Raw genomic sequence first — 18070 nt, forward strand, 5'->3', positions numbered from 1 at the left:
GAACCATGGGCCTGCCAGCCAAGGGACAGACTTTTCCAGATGTGTCTAACCATCCACTTAGGAATTTCATGCAGTGTGATATCACTTTAACTGCTATGATTCAATTTTATGGAATCATGGGAGTTGTATTTTAGTGAGACCCCAAAATTCGTTGTCAGTCCTCATGATTCCATTGCATTGAGCAATGGAAGTTAAAGTGGTGTCCAGTAGCATTAATTCTACAGTGTAGATGCACTCTCAGTTAACTACAGTTACAGGTAAATAACTTGACTCTCTCCTACAAGGCAGTGAACATGCAGATAGATATAACATATCTTAAAAGTCCATAATTATAGGCAATCAGCAATCAGCAAGGAAAACAATTCTAGCTGCCTATAAGGGTGATGTTAGGTCAGGGAGGCGAGGGGGCGGCAGTCATCAGCTAGATAGAATTGTTTAATTGGTCTTAATTTTTGCAAATGTAGTAGACTGGAGTTGTCTTTTCAGCAATTTTTAAAGTATTTTACAGTTAGTTAAATCTTTATCTTTCTTGTTTATAAAATGTGTCAACCAAATGTCTAAATATCTTTTACAAATCTGTTTTAGGTCTCATATTATGGTGCAACATGGCAATATATCTGTGGACACGTCCTGTTTTTAACTCTGAATTAAATATTATAGATTGCAACTCCTCTTGCATCATGATTAGAACTGCATGCTGCACTATGTCAGTGTCCATGAAAAGTCATGTTCAATTATTCATAATAAAGTATGTAAGATCTACAGAATAGCCTAATAGTGGACTTCTCTTACTCATGTGGTTCTTCCTTAGACAAGATTACACCAGTGTTTTCTGTAGTAACCTGATACCATGTGTAAAAAACTGGCAAAAACTGTATTGGTTTACAGTACTTCCAAAATTAATTTCAAGGTGCTAGTTTTATTTTGTTAAAGGACTAACTCCTTCCACATACCAACCCATTAATGAAGAGCATGGCTTTACAGTTGTGTTCTGGTCATAATCCTTATTCTTGGGTGAAGTCTTTTCACCTCCAGCTGAAGATCTTTTAATTGCCGGGAGTATTTATAGAAGGTTTTAATGGCTAGTCAGAGTAGATGTAGTAGTAGTAGTAGTAGTAGTAGTAGTAGTAGTTGTTGTTGTTGTTATTATTATTATTAATACCCCACTTTATCTCTCCCAAAGGGGGCTCAACATAAAATCATGTTGTTCAGTTAAGGCTACTAACTGATCCCATGCTTTGAAATGCAGATGTACTGTCTGTTGTTAAAAGTTTCTCTCAGTACTGAATAACATCTTTCCTAGCCAGATGGAAGGAATAAATCAATTTAGACAAGCAAAACAGAAACATAAGGTTGGAAGGTGGCAGTCACAGTTTCCCCAGAACTCCCCTTAGAACAGTGCTCCGTCATGTTGTCACTTAGATGACAGAAGAAAACATGGCACCCACCAGCTTGTGCCACCAACACAAATTGAGTTACATTACCTCTAATTGCATACCTTCAAAAGAAGGCAAATATGTTCTCTATCATGTTTTCCTGGAAGCAACATTAAGAAATCTACTTAATCGCCTGCAAAAAAATTTTCCCACGGGGTGAAATGAAGAGCTCTTCTGTACTGACCCATAAAACATGCCCAATCTAGCATCTGAGATACTGGATTGGGCCTGGCCTTGTGACCCACAGGGACTCTCTGAGCTTCCTTGATGCCAGCAGGAACTTTCTATGGCCCAGTGTGCTCCCCCCCCCCCGCATCTTGATGTGCTGCAGCCACAAGTTGGGCACATTTCTTACCCTTGGGGGTCTAGCAGCCTTCATGAGTACCACCAGAAGGTTTCTGGACATCGAAGGGCAAGGTAAATGTCAATTTTGTGCTTGCGGGGGGGGGGGGGGGGAGAGAGAAAGAGACCATTATCCCACATTCCTGGGCCACATGAGCTGGGGAGGAGCAGTATGGCATGACTGTCTAGACAGCTGTAGCCAGTTCTACTTGGAGGGTTGTCTTTAACATTTAGCAAAGTCAGCTCCAGACTGGGGAGTAGGATATATTACTGACATGCTGAAAGGCAAGTTGTGAGTTTATAGCTGAGGTAAGATTTGGGGATTACCCCCACACACACGCGCGCGCACACACACACACACACTGCAGTCCTATATTAATGTAACAGTCCTGTTGATAAAAGTGGAAATTGTTCATGTAGCATTGGACTCTTGGTACAACTCAATTTTTCCAGCACGGGGGTCCCCAAACTAAGGCCCGTGGGTCGGATGCAGCCCTCCAAGGTTATTTACCCACCACCACCCTAAAATTTATAGTTAGGGTCACTCTAAGTCTGAAATAACCTGAAGGTACACAACAACAACAACAGTCCTAATTAACTTGACTATCTCATTAGCCAAAAGTAGGCCCACACTTCCCATTGAAATGTTGGTAAATTTATGTAGGTTAAAATTGTTCTTCATTTTAAGTATTATATTGTTCTTTCATGTTTTTTTCACTCCAAATAAGATATGTGCAGTGCTTTTTTCAAACTATAGTTCGCCCACCCCACCCAAATAGTCTGGGGGACTGTGGATCTGCTTAAAATTTTTAAGGATTCCTAGCACTTTACAGCCTGAATCCCAGTGATAGTCCTAACTGAAGTATTCCTCTTGAATCAGTAAGATTTGCATAGATTTGAAGCAGTAATATTTGCAAAGGCTATGCAAATCTTACTGATTCCATCTTACTGATTTTTCTGATTCAATAGGTCTAGTTCAGTTAACTCACCTTTCAACAGCTGATTCAAGAAGTCTACTTTAATTGGAACTACCAATAGGATTCAGTTCTGCATGAAAAAATGAATATACTGGCAGAAGGTATCTGAAAAATAATATGCTGCTAGTTCACATTTTTTAAAATCACATGTTACTAAAAATTAGGGGAAAATCCTGGAAATGGTTATTAAAGATAAATAAATGTTATGGGAGCAACCATATATGGTAGACATTTGGAAGAAAGATCTGATGGCGCAAAATACTTCTTCACTCCCACTCTGTTAATTATCTTTAGGAAATTACCACCGCAAAGCATCTGTGATCATGGTGGATGAACTGCTGTCTGCATATCCACACCAGCTTTCCTTTTCAGAAGCTGGGCTCCGGATAATGATAACAAGTCACTTTCCTCCCAGAACCCGGCTCTCAATGGCTAGTCGCATGTTGATCAATGAGGTACATTCTATGTTTTGTCCAAATGATACACATCTCTTTCCTTGATTCAGCTATAAACTAGACCACCTTTGAAAGGTCCGATCTTGCCAAGAAGCTGAGATTAACTATATCTCATACTTTACCTCTTGCTCTCACCACAGTTTGGGTGGCCTACATTTTCATATCAGGGTGGCACAGATGTATGTTCCGTTTCTCATGTGAATATCCTGAGGGTCAATGAATGGCAGACAAAGAAATACCTGAAAGAGCCATATTTTGTGCTGGATCACACAATTTGTGCTGGCAGGGTGGAGGAGGAACTCTGGTACTGAGAGATTAGAAGGTTTTACCTACATTGTGTGGAGAAAGAAGGGAACAACAAATCCTCAGGGGACATCGACTAGTCTTGCCATAAATATAAAAACATAATCCAAAAATAAAATCCTGTTTTGTTTCCAAAACAATGCTACAAAAGTGGTCCCTTTTGTTCCAGTAACGTACATAGGGAACTGAGATTGTGAACTGAGAAAAGGTCACCTCATGTGTTTTCCAAGATCAGATTCCACTCTCCCATTGACCCTGTCACGGGTTATTTATGTAGAGGACAGAGAAGACAGTACACCATCTCAAAGTCTCCAAAATAGTCACACGATAAAGTATTACTTCCTCAAATAGTGAGACATTTAATTTTTATATTGCAACATTGTTATTTGAATTGCTGTTTAGGAGTCTTTAGAAATCCGCCCGTCGTCTTTAATCTGTTTATTCAGTTGGTAACTCAACTACATCTCCAGGAGATTAAGTACCGTGTCTAATTTTAATCAGTAGGATTGAAAGTTAAGAACCCTTTTTATTTCTTGAAGGTATTTTGGTGCTTATTAGATAATGTAAAACAGCATGCAGAAGAAATATGCAGGATGGCCTACTCACCTAGCAAAGACTGGTAGATTGTGGAGATTACAGCATTTCAGATATCTCAAAGGAGCTTTTTTATTGGGACTTATTATTAGTCCAACCCAGGTATTAATCATCATTTAAAAAGAAAAAAACAGCACATTTTAAGACTAGCAAAACCAATTTTTATCAATGAATATTGAGTCTCATGGAATCAGAGATTTGTACATCAATACTGTTGGTTGTACTGAAAAACCATAAAGGATGAAATTAATGCATCACCCAAAATATGTATTTGCAGCATTTCTTTTGGATATTACATATTTTAAAAACTCCAGCTGCCTTTCCCATTTACTCCCTTTTTTAATTCAAAGTACTTGTATTTGAATTTATTTCTCACACCAGCGGCAGAGGCTAATAAACAGCAAAGTCTACACCAATGGAGAATCAGAGGTGGCCATCAAGGTCAAGCATACTGTGGAGAATGGGTCAGGGCCCAGCAATTCTGCTGACAGAGGCACAAATGGAACCAGAAGAGATGAGGAGGCTGCTGTAGCTGGAAATGAAACGGAAAATGAAACTGATGACAATGAAAACAATGAGAATGATGAAGAGGAAGAGGAAGAGGAAGATGAGAGTGATGGTCCTTACACACCCTTTGATCCACCATGTAAGTAATACCTGGATTTCTCAAATCTCTTTCTCAGTGTGACATTGCTCTTGGTGCCCTTTAAGCAACTCTTGATAAGTAACAAGGAATACTTTAAAAAAAACCCCAAAAAACAGGAGAATTCCAGACAGGAAACAATCAGGGCCAGCTAACACCTCCCAACAAAGGATTCCCCCAGGCAGGAAGCAGCCAGGCTTTGAAACTGCAAGACTATTCAATGCTAATCAAGCTGGCTAATTGCAACATTCACACTTGCCTCAAATAGTCAAGAGTTCTTTCTCCCACCCTGGACATTATTCCACAGATATATACACCCCACTTGCTTAATTTCCAACAGACCTCACAACCTCTGAGGATGCCTGCCATGGATGTGGGTGAAATGTCATGAGAGAATGCTTCTGCTACATGACCATACAGCCCAGAAATCTCACAGCAACCCAACTCTTAAAACATCTATTGAGGCAGTTTGCGGAAATCTGTTTCAGTGTACTGCTGGTTGTAAAGACAATCAATATGCCCATAGGTTGGGAAAGGCTTATATGAAATCTCTCCTCCCCATCACTCCTTTTATACAGTCCTAGACAAAATTTACTCTTTTGAATCCTGGAGGTGAGTCACGTAACTGTTGGAAATATTGTATTTTGACCAAGGGTAATAGATGATTTGACAATTTTCCTTTAAGAAGAGGCTTGACTTTGTTTTATTATTGTTGTTGTCATTTATTTGTGTAGCACCAAATATGTACATGCCACTTTACAAGTAAAGCAACCCAAAACAGTGGATCTTGCTAAAATATATGTATGCTCACATATATATACACACAGGAGGAAGTAATAATACAAATATAAAACTATGTAATGTCATTATAAAAAAATAACATATAAAGATACAATTTAATGTAAAACAAGTCTTATGGTCGATTTATACTTTTACCCTCCAAAACACAAGACTAGATAAAATCACAAATATTTGGACTTCTCTTGAGAATCAAAAAGCACTTTGGGGGGGGGGGCATAAGTAAATCCATTCAATTCCCATTTTAATAAGAAAAAATAAAATTAGTACTTTTCAAACTGATTTCTCATTGTCTTAGTGTATCAGTGGAGTGTATTTGTTCAAGGCTGAAAACAACACGCAGCCATGAGTTGATGGTACTGGCTCTGGGCTTTTCTCTTCCTTTTCAATATCTCATGTTTCAGTTCAGTTCAGGAGGTTACTGTACTGATCCAACTTTTCAGTTTATCATTTCTTTTAAGCATTTTTAAAGCATTTTTCTAAACAAAATGACTTGGTAGCATTTTGTCACTGAGGAAAAGTGAGCATGCAAGAAGAAATAAGAGTTGCCTTCTGTTGTTTTTTATAGCTGGCGTGGCAGAAATGCTCAAGTGGCTGTTTACCTGGCCTCTCTCTTTGCTCTTGTACTTCACGGTGCCCAACTGCAATAAACCCCGCTGGGAGAAGTGGTTCTTGGTTACATTTGCCTCCTCCACAATCTGGATTGCAGGCTTTTCCTACATCATGGTGTGGATGGTATGTATTGGGCTCAAAGAGTGCTAGAATGTTTTGATAGGTACACCCATTGTTTTCAGAATATCTGCTGCCCTGGTGGATCAGACCAAAGAGACTTCTAGTCTACCATTTTCTTACAATAATTATTGGAATCTATCAGATGTAACTCCTACAAACAGAACATGGAAGGAACATCCCTCCTTACTGTCCCCTTATGCAAATAGTTAGCCAGGTACCATTAAGTATCAGCAGAGCTTTGGGCTGACCATGATAGCTAGCTAAGAGATTCTGGGAAGTTCTCCTAAAGAGTAAGGTTTGCCAGCTCTGGACTTGTCCAACTCCATTCTGAAAGCATGGCCACTTGCAATCATGAATCCTGTACATTACTTTATGTACTATATACTTTATTTTGTCCTTCAGACCCTTCCTGCCTCTTAAGAGGTTGAGAGCCTCTGAATCTGGCTGTGACCTCACTTTGCATTACTGTGTAGCTAAGATTCTGTATATATACACAGCTGAGGGTTTCCTGTACAGTCAGTCCCCGAGTTACCAACAAGATGGGTTCTGTAGGTTTGTTCGGAATAGATATGTATTTAAGTGTAACTTCAGCCAATTTTTTTGTTTAGTTTTCGATAGCATAGGGAAGGATGACACCTCTTGTGAGACTTCACTTCCTGTCCCTGTGACAATTAGATTTTGAAAAAGTTGGGTTATAGAAACAAGGTTTGCTGATAAATTTCACGAAGATATCCTTTCGCCATGATAATTCTTACAGGAGTGAATGTCCCCTCCTAGGGGTAGATTTATCATCACTTCCTGTTGTCTGAGGGACATGAGTGAGATTAAATCTTTTTAATGATGATACAGACAGCAGTAAAAATCTCACAGTGACTCTAACCCAGTGGTTCCAAATCTTTTTTTGACCAGGGACCACTTTGAGCAGGGACTATTTATTTATTTACCCTATTTCTACCCCGCCTTTCTGTACCCCACAGGGGACTCAAGGTGGCTTACACATGGCAACTATTAGATGCCTTAAAACACATACCAACAGTAATCTTAAAATAAATTAAATTAAAATTAATTCTTGCTAATCATTTAAAAACATTACATTTAATATTAAAATCACACCAAAATCATAGTCTACCATTATACTCTATAGTTTCTGATACAGAACATATGCCATCCCGTAGTCGCCATCTGCTCACCCACAAAAAACTATATTTAATCATCTCGAGCTGATGTAGTCTATCCAATGTAATTTTCTGAATCAGCACCCCAAATGACCCCAGGAAGATACCTAATAATGAAGATATCAATGCGCCTCTGCTTTCAGGTGCCACATGGAACAACTCCGCTCAGGGGGAGGGAGGAGGAGGAGAAGCAACAGTCAGGAGGCTTGTTGTCTCACTTTTTGTGGGTAGTCAGTATTGCGCCAAAATTGCTATGTGTGTGTGTAAAGAAATCCTTGCAAAGAAGTTTGCAGGAAATCTCTGTAAAAGAGCTCAGCTTTGCAGAGAGCTAAGCCACGCCTAAAACAACAATGTATCTGTTTGATGGCAGATGGCTGGATTTGTCAGTTGGTTTGTCAGTTGGAATTTGGGCTTCAAGAGATAGCACAGGGAAGAAAGGCTCTCTAGCTGCTATGCTGTATATATTGATGCTGATTGATTGGTTATTGATCTTATGCAACTACATGGACATTGTACGATTGCAGAACTGTTTTGTATTTTGACTCAACAAGCAAGAGTAAAGTTTCCTTTGTTCTTTTAATTCCTCTGCCTGGTCTGAGTCTTTTGCACATGGTGTTAACTGGATGCTACTGATTCCGCTATACTCTCACCTGGTAACAGTCAGCCTCTCCCCTCCCGACATCCCTGTTGCCTCACCACTATAAGAGGGTTTCGCGAGACCAGTCACTCTCGTTGCAGTGGTGCAGTAGCGGTGAGGCCAGGGACCATATTATAGTTCTTGAAGACCACTGGAGGTCCACGGACCACAGGCTGGGAACCACCGATCTAACCCCACACCATATTAATCAAAACATTTAAAAAATAAAATTGTGCATTGAGTTCTGCTTTAAATGCAACTTGGACAGACATGTTTCTTTACATATAATTTATTTTTACCTGTTTATGTAAATGCTTAAACATTTTGAAATACTAAAACAAAAATTGAAATGCTACCTCCCACATTTGTAACTAGGAGTCATGTGTAAGTCAGATATTTGTAACTCGGGGACCACCTGTACTATGAAATTTTTAAAAATGTGTCGTGGTGGTTTAAATTCGTTGTCCAGTAAAGCTCAATTTTGTGAAAATCAAATTAACCCAGCTCAAATTTTTCATTAAAATAATAGAACAGTGTGGTGTTTTGTTATTATGGGGATGGGCAAGCCACAGCTCACTTCTCTTACAATTCATAGGACAAAGAAAGAGCTAAAGACCTGCAGCTGTCTTGCTAATTGACAGCCATTGTATTTGCCCAAAGGCATTGTCCCCCCTGTTGCCTTACTATGTGGCAAAAGTATAATTTGGGATCCTGAGCCTATGAATCAGATGGGCAAAATGTTGTGTTTCTCCGGACTGTTATGTTTGTCACACTGTGAACTTCCACTAATGAGTAATAGAATAGGCCCTACTATAAGGTCAACCTCTCCTCACCCCTAGAACAATAGGAAAGGTAAAATATGTTCTGTCACATCCTTGTCTCTAGTTGCTTTTGTTATCCAGGAATTTTAAGAATTGCTGAAAATAAATAAAGAGTCAAAGGTAAAACAGTTAAATTGAGAAAGTTTTTCCACAGAGGAAGCTAGAGAGTGACACATTGATGTTCCAGTTTAAATTTTAAACTTTCCTTTTCATGCCATATTATTTGGCTTGATTCAAAACTTGTGCCATAAATGTGTGTCATATCATAAAGACATCACCAAAGATTTACCAAGTATGTCTGGTCTCACATAGCTTGGGTGGTTAGCTTTCTCTTAATCCACAAATAACCCTTTCATTTCCCCGCTGGAAAATCAAGCTCAAGAGCAATGGGCCCTTGTTCCTAGTAAAATCTGGCTATTTTAGAGAGCTGTTTGGTTAGCTCTTGTGATCACTCCCATAATATTTCTCATTTAAAAAGAATCCAAAGTGCCACTGTGGTTATGATTATGCAAATGTTTACTGAGTAAACATTTTAAACTCTGGCAGCATATCAGACGCCTGGGATTTGGGTGCTGGGATTTAAAGTCAAAAGTTTATTTATAGTGTGGGGAGAAGGAGGATGGTAGGGATGTAATTCTTCACTAATTTTTTTAAAGACAGCAACAAGGAATTTTAGCAATGTTTTCCTCACTGTAAAATATTTTTAGAATGTTTATGTCATTCTTATAGATGGTTTTATATGTGTTTGTTATTTGTACTGATTTTAAAATGTTCTGAGGCGCTTTTGGTCCCATTCAGGGAGAAAGCAGAATATAAACAAAGATTTATTATTAGTATTATTAAAAAGACAATTTGGACGTATTCTGTATGGAATTTGCACTTGGTAGTAGTTTTGTACAAAAAATAATATTTTGACCCCAAAAAGTGTTTTCTATGCAAAAAAAAATCATAATATTGATATGATTTTCTATGCTAAAAAAATTCTTGCCTAAAAATGCAATTTTCTGCACAAAACAACCATGTACAAATTTTGAATACAATAACTCCCAATCTGCAAGAATTCTCGATTCAAAATTCTCTGTGTCACGGTTTCGAGGTTTCACGAAATTCACTAGGGACGTTTCCCAAACATTTTGAAATATTCTATCCATCCCTAAAAGAGAGGGATGAAATGAACTGGATTCGAAGCTGGGTTTAATTGTCATTAAAATATCAAAGACCAGGACTAATGGAGTTAAACTGATCACAGGAAAATCTACAGTGGATTCTGTGGTACGTACATCTGTGTGTGCTATAAATGGACTTCAGCAGCCTGACAGTTTGTTTCAAATCTACAGGTGACAATAATTGGCTACACCTTAGGTATTCCTGATGTGATCATGGGAATAACATTTCTGGCAGCTGGAACCAGTGTCCCGGACTGCATGGCAAGCCTTATTGTAGCAAGACAAGGTAGGTTTGTATTATGTCAGAGTATGGATGTCAAATCCTCACTGAAGGCCTTTCAGAGAAAGTCATTATTTTGGACTTATGGGGAAATGACCATTCAGTGTTTTAACACAGAACATGGACTCACAGGATCTTGAGTGGGGAGCACTATTTAGATGCTGTTGGACACCCAGCATCCAATCCAAGGCATTGAGCTCCAAGATAGCATGTTCCCTCCCAGTTTTTTCTTCTCACTACCTTCAGAAAGGGCAGAGGATTTGAATAAATGAATGAATGAGCTGGGAAAACAGCTAAATTTGCTGAATCTAGCATTTCAATTATAATGCAAGATTGAATCTATTTCAATGCATTTGCTAATTTAAAACATCCATCTGTTCATACATATGGTGACAAAATTAGAAAAAGAGGTTTCTAGATAAAATGAATTGTGGGTGGGCAACCATGGAAGACTAGGGGCCTCAATAGTATCCCAGGATAACATTGAGGGTCACACTCCCTACCATCAAAACCTTTTTTTTAATGCTTCCGAGTATCCCAAACACACTCTAGGAGTCTGGTGTACATTTTAACTATCTCCCACGGGGAGATACGGTGGGATAAATATAAGGATGATGATGGTGGTGGTGGTGGTGGTGGTGATGATGATGATTATGTTAACCCACCTGCCCAAGACCATTTCAGGCCTAGGAGAGGCAATTTCTAAAAAACAGTAGTAACTGGCCTTCTCTGTTTTAACCCCCTTCCTGTGCATCACAAAAACACACTTTGTCCATTATGACTTAACAGTTTATAACTTTGCAGTGGGATTTTAATGGTTTGAGTGTATGACAGTATAAGCCTGTCATATACTCAAACCGAAAGACATTTGTGGAGGTTTGACCATTGAGCTTTGAACAAAGCAAACTGGTGTGGAGTGTTTTGCTTGAACTGCATACAGTGGGTCAGGCGGTTGTGTGGATAAGCACTGAACCTCTTTTTCATTTATCAGAAAACTAGAAGGACCAAGGGACAAATAGTAGGATAGGGTTTTTAATTTTCAAATAATATAGAAGTAGCAACTTAATGTAAAACAGTCTTGCTTGGTGACCCCTGTTTTGCAATAATTCTAAATGGTCATAATTTTTTGTTTGCGCAGGTATGGGGGACATGGCTGTGTCCAACTCAATTGGGAGCAATGTTTTTGACATTCTGATTGGCCTTGGCCTTCCATGGTCTATGCAGACCCTAGCAGTAGATTATCGCTCCTCCGTAAGTCATTTGTTTACCTAAACTCTTCTATCTTAGATGCACATTTCCTTTTCATGGTCACAGATTCTCTGGGAGGGTTTGAGTGATGCATACCTAGAGATTTCCAGGAATGTATTATTTGTTTTCTGTGAAGATGTAAAGTAGATAAGAAATATCAAACAGGTAAAAAGATGTCCATTAGCAGATTCTGTTGGCATTGAATAGTATGCACATTGTTGAGTCATACAGGAATCTTAGTTATGCAGACAAATTCAGCAGATACTGCTTTTGAAAGGTTTGTTCTGATGATAACAACAACAACAACAACAACTTTATTTATATCCCGCCACCATCTCCCAAAAGGGACTCGGGATGGCTTACAGAGTACAGATGTGCTCACATAAGCACATAAAATACATCAGCATTTAAAACATCAGAACAACACCAATTAACATATAACAGCGCTTACAAAAATTAACAAAACCCAACTCAATTAAATAGAACTCAAATAAAACACTATAATAATTTCTAGTTAAAATACACAAGTTAAAATATCAACATTATGAACATAGCAGCAGCTATCTGCACTGAAAGGTTGCCATGTCATGTTATTCATTCGTTCAATGCATGATATAAGCATTTCTAAATACATTGAACCAAACTATTCTCCTTCATTAAGGAACAGGTTGAAATGAACAGTCAATTGATATGGTTATCCAGTGATATAAATATGGGAGGGCTTTCAAATACTTTAGAGCAGTGTTTGGTAACTGGTTGTTGAATTAAACAAGCACAGCCAGTAGAAAATAATAATAGAAACTGCAGTCTAAAAACATCTGAAGAATGGCAAGTGTTCACACCTACTTTAGAGAATAAGGAAACCTCTAAATAGATTTTATTCTCCAAGATTTTGTCACAATTCATTTTTCACAATTCCTTTGGAAACTGCTATAAAAATAAAGGAAATGCACATATTCAAATAGAAAGTTTTCTGATATGATTTATAAAAGACTATATGTGGTGGAGATATTTTCAAACAAGAGCATTGCTAAGAGAGATTTGCAAATTATTATAGACCCCAATTCACAGAAAGACTGGAACAGAAGTACAATTCCATTTTAAGTGTATTTTGTATTAGTGTTTGCCCAATTCCACTGTTTGCATATGAAGCAGTGTGGGTTACAGTTAGATATTATTGGTGATAGTAGAGAAATCCAGGTGCTGCTTCACTTTCTTTATCAGTTGCAGGACTGAAGCAGAAGCCATTCAAATGTTTGTTTACGCTGTTCCTCATTGCATTGGGATAATTGCCTGAAACGTTCCTTCCACCTGGCCCTATCTGAACTTAGGAAAATGCATCTACAATTGGAAAAGTTTTTTCACCTAGAACCATTCCAGAATGTTATGAAAATTCATTTTATATTAGTATAGAATAGTTGGTACCTGAATTTTCATATTTTTTAGTATCATGTGTTCTATGATAAACCACTGCTTTACATTATAAATTGCCTTGTGTGTTTTGGTATAATCTGGATATATAAACGCAGTCAGTAAATTTGTTTTAAGAGTGTGCTGAATCTCCCTTCTTGAAAAGTTTTCCAGTGGTGGCTAGACAGCCTCAATCAGGACTGCTTGTTGGGGATAATTAGACATCATTAGGCAGAGAATGAATCCTATCTGTCAGAAACCACCTGCATGTTAATTCACTCTACATCTAATGGAATGCATTAAGGCGGATTAGGACTAAAGAGGCAGTCTGAAGCACAAGCAGCTGAGTGAGTGTAATTGATAGTGAATCTGTTAAAATGTAATGCTTAGAAATTTATATCCTTAAAGACCACAGTATGGGCTCATGGTTACCACTTACAACTTATAAATGCTTGGTGGTGATTGTGTGAAACCACAGGGACCACAGAAAATTAAAATGGCAGGAGGGAGTTCTTAGCAATCAGGCAATTCGTGCTGGAGGAGGATGCACCTCATCTCACCCCTTGGAAGAACCCTGAGGCTCCTTCTACACTGCCATATAATCCAGGTTATTAAAGCACATCATCCACATTATTTGCTTTGAACTGGACTACATCAGTCTACACTGCCATACAATCCAGTTCAAAACAGATGACCTGGATTTTATATGGCAGCGTAGAAGTGGTGTGAGAATCTCCTTTTCCTGACCGCCATAAGTGGTTATCAAAAATCTTGTGTGAGGTTATTGTGAAACATTTTCCCCTTAACTACTTTTTCCTACTGCTAATCCCCCTTTCCTCATACAAGTTCTCAAAGTTCTGGGGACATTCATACAAAAGGTTGAATTACTCATTCTTCTCTTTGAGAAAGAATACATTTTAATGCATCCCTATGTATCATACTTAGTAGAAAAGAAATTGCAGTGTTATCTATACTTTCTGGTTTTTCTTTCTTTGCAAAAGTATTGCTATTCTATTCAGTGCAAATAGGACCTCAAGAAAGGCTAGGTGAGTCATACTCGAGTCCTAATTTAACATCTGGAATGGGATTCTTGGAATATAGTGGAATGTGGCTTTATGATGGGAAGGACAGCATCTTTGTACCTTCCCCAAATGAAGAATGGCATTTCTTCATTTGGGGAAGGCACAAAGATGCTGTCCTTTCCGTCATTAAGCCTATGTCTTCTTAGGTGAAATATGAGTATGATTGTCAATTGAGGTGTTCCTTCATCAGAAGTGTATAAGGGATGGGAGCGTGTTTTTCCTTCACTGTAGGGGAAATACTCAGCCAGTGACAGAGCCAAAGTTTGTCATTAGGAATCTGAAAACCTTGGTGGTCTTATGGAAGAGTAAAACCTAGAAAAACATTATTTGTCCTACTCCATCGCCAAACCAGTAGAGAGAGCTTTCCCCCTCTTTATGGGAAATGATTTCCCAGTTATACCCTATAAAGTCACAGTCAGAAGCCATTGAAATCCACAAGCATGTGGACAATTTCAACAGAAAGGAGGAAACCATGAGAATGAACAAAATCTGGCTACCAGTATCAAGAAACTCTAAAATCAGGACAATAAATAAAGAACAACACTCAGAAAATGGGAATTCCAAACAAATCAATCAGGGCTAGCTAGCACATCCCAACAAAGGATTCCCCCAGGCAGGAAGCAGCCAGGCTTTGAAGCTTCAGGGCTATTTAATTCTAATCAAGGTGCCCAATTGCAACATCCACACTTGCCTCCAACCGACAAGAGTTCTTTCTGCCACCCTGGACATTCCACAGATATATAAACACCACTTTCCTAGTTTCAACAGAACTCACAATCTCTGAGGATGCCTACCATAGATGTGGGTGAAACTTCAGGAGAGAATGCTTATGGAACATGGCCATACAGCCCAGAAACTCACAGCACCAAGTGTGATTCTGGCCATGAAAGCCTTTGACCACACATAGAACTAGTGTTATCTAGGTAGCAATGCCTATTGCAGACACCAGGGGGTGTTACTATTCTGTAGTTTAATCCATTTGTTTTCCCCGCAAGTTCATCTTTTTCTTAATGGGCATTTTTCCTGCCTTTCTGGGTTTTTCAGCTCTGATGTGGACTGTGGCATTTAATTCTGCTGCCTTTACCTTCAACGTGGCACAACCGAGGCATGCCAAGCACACCTGACTAGCCCAGAACTAATTCTCTCTTTATTTGGCAGTTGTGAGAAATGAGCCACTATTTTCTCTCTCTTTTACTCCCCCACCCACCCATTTTTGTCTTTGCTCAGTGGGATCTGGTCTTTGTTCCAGGAAATACAGCTGTGATGTCTATTGTGGGCAGTCAAGCTTCCTGACAAAGTGCATTCCAGAGCTATAAAGCTGTTGCTTGCCTATTGCCCCAGAGAACGTTCCCCAGGGAATTTCCCTCCCCCCTACCCCCCCAGGAAACCAGTCCTTTTTGTTTACTTAAAAGCCTTTAAGACTGGACAGTTTGTTGGGAGCACAAAAAACAGTGACTCAATGTTTATAGTTGCCTGTGGCAAATTAAAACCCTGCTCCCCCCCCTCTCCTCACTTCCTATTGTTTGCTCAGCACCATAGCAAAACATTAAAGAATAAACACACATGGCTAGATACCAACATAAAAGTCCAGCCATCACCCAAGTAAAAAAAAAAAGCACAATTAAAGCCCTGGCAGACCATGCAAAAAGAATCTGCGAATTCCACCTCCTCCAAAGTGAACGGAACCACCAAAACTGGGCACTATAGACCAATGGATACTTCATCACAGACATCTGAAGAACTGAAAGACCAAGAACAAGCCACGAGAGTAAAAGGAAAAATATGCTTACCATATATCAAGGGAACCACTGACCACATAGGGAAGCTGATGAGGAAACACAGCCTACAAACTATCTACAGACCCACTAAGAAAATCCAAGAAATGCTATGTTTAGCAAAGGACAAGAGGGATCTTCTCACCTCTGCAGGAGTCTTCCGTATACCATGCAGCTATGGACAAGTCAACATAGGGACCACCAAACGCAGAATTACCCAAACACGAATCAAGGAACATGAAAGGCACTGCAAACTAAACTCATCCAGAGAAGTCAGCCTAGCAGAGCACGTGATGAACCAACCTGGACACGGCATATTATTTGAGAACACAGAAATGCTGGACCACTCTAACAACCACCATGTCAAACTACACAGAGGAGTCATTAAAGAATGAAGTTTTCCATGATACTTTTTCTTATATCACTTTTAAATACGAAAGTTAAATATGTCCTTATGGAAGTTGCCTATTACCAGAGCACCCAGTGATTCTTCTAATCTGAGTATAGTGTACTCTGAATAGCTATGGCTCATCATCTCACCCTTTTAAATGGATGGGTTGAAAGTATCAGCTCTTAAGAAACGAATGATATAAGCAACACAGGAGTGCAACAATGAGTGGCAGTGATACAAAATGAGGACATTGCTCTCCAGATCAGAATCCTTCCTGCTGAAGAAAATGTTCCCCCAGTTTCCAGATTTCTAGTAACTTGAAACTTTAAAATAAAGGTCTGAAGAAAAGGGGAAGACAATCAACATGTGAATGTAAACATAGCAAATATCATCAGAGTTCTAAGTGTGAATGCTTCTCAGTGTCTCTGGCCCCTTCTACACCGCCAGATAATCCAGGGTATCAAAGCAAAGAAAATCCACATTATCTGATTTGAACTGGATTGTCTTAGACCCCTTTCCACACAGCTGAATTAAACCCCACTTTATCTGTTTTGAACTGGAATATATCTCAGTGTGGATTCGAATAACCCAGTTATAAAGCAGATATTGTGGGATTTTCTGCCTTGATATTCTTATATGCCTGTGTGGAAGAGCCCTTAGTCTATACTGTCATATAATCTGATTCAAAACAGGTAATGTGGATTTTACACAGCTGTGTAGAAGGGGCCTCACTCTCTGCAATGCTAGAAATTTGGAAATTTAGGGCCCTTCTACACTGCCAGATCATCCAGATTATCAAAGAAGAAAATCCATGTTATATGATGTGAACTAGATTATCTTAGTCTACACTGCCATATAATCCGGTTCAAAGCAGATAATGTGGATTTTATACGACAGTGTAGAAGAGGCCTTAAAGAAAGTGTCATGGATGGAGGCAAATTCTTATTTGGAACTGCAGTGCCTTTATTTTGCCTTCCCTTCACAGCCACACCACCGCAAGCATCTCTTCCACAATGGAAAAGTGTGAACCTGGCAGCCCTGGGATTCTTCCTCCCAAGGTGGTAGTCTAGCCCTTACTTATGTGGCTGAGTGTGTCCTACAGAGGCAGCACTGAACTTGCTTTTTCCTTGAGCAGCCATCTGTTCATAATTTGATGACTTACAACAGACACTTGTGCCCTGCATATGCAAATTAACTATTTCAGATCAAACATAATGAACAGAACTTTCCTATTAGATGTTCTCACCTCCAAAACAGTGTGTTTCAGTGGTGGCATGGCCAATATTAGGCTGAAGGCCAAGCTAGATGTGATGACTGAAATCATAGAATAATCATAGAATAATAGAGTTGGAAGAGACCACATGGGCCACCTAGTTCAAGCCCCTGCCATGCAGGAAAGGCACAATCAAAATGCATATGACAGATAGTCATCCAGCCTCTGTTTAAAAGCTTCCTAGGAAGGAGCTTCCACCACACTTGGAGGCAGAGAGTTCCACTTCTGAACAGCTCTTACAGTTAGGAAGTTCTTCCTGGATAGCTTTCTTTTATAGTAGCAACATGGAGCAGGATGTGCATATCCAAATCAGTACATGGGAGTGGCAAATAAAATTAACCCTAATTTCTGCTGTTTTCCCATGCAACATTGACACTATTTCAGGTATACCTGCTTATTTTTCCACTCAAGATAGAGGGAGTGTTTTCAGCAGGAAAAAAACAGTGCAAGGGGAAAGCATCACACATACTCCATGCTATAATCTAAATTTTGGTCACGTACAACCCTTGCCTGTAAAAATGTAAAGATAGTA

At 39.1% G+C, this 18070-nt stretch overlaps 1 protein-coding gene across 4 annotated transcripts in view; it reads left to right on the forward strand.

Annotated features, from left to right (window-relative positions):
* slc24a3 (solute carrier family 24 member 3) overlaps positions 1–18070 on the forward strand; it is a 274995-nt gene that overhangs the window by 240255 nt on the left and 16670 nt on the right. For all 4 annotated transcript variants that reach the window (XM_016993093.2, XM_062977908.1, XM_062977909.1 and 1 more), the window contains exons 11-15: positions 3050–3210; positions 4489–4753; positions 6117–6283; positions 10251–10365; positions 11498–11610. In XM_016993093.2, the coding sequence (XP_016848582.1) occupies positions 3050–3210; positions 4489–4753; positions 6117–6283; positions 10251–10365; positions 11498–11610 (821 nt within the window). The remainder of the gene's footprint in view (positions 1–3049; positions 3211–4488; positions 4754–6116; positions 6284–10250; positions 10366–11497; positions 11611–18070) is intronic.

Source organism: Anolis carolinensis, chromosome 4 (assembly GCF_035594765.1).
Source record: "Anolis carolinensis isolate JA03-04 chromosome 4, rAnoCar3.1.pri, whole genome shotgun sequence".
Taxonomy (NCBI): Eukaryota; Metazoa; Chordata; class Lepidosauria; order Squamata; family Dactyloidae; genus Anolis; species Anolis carolinensis.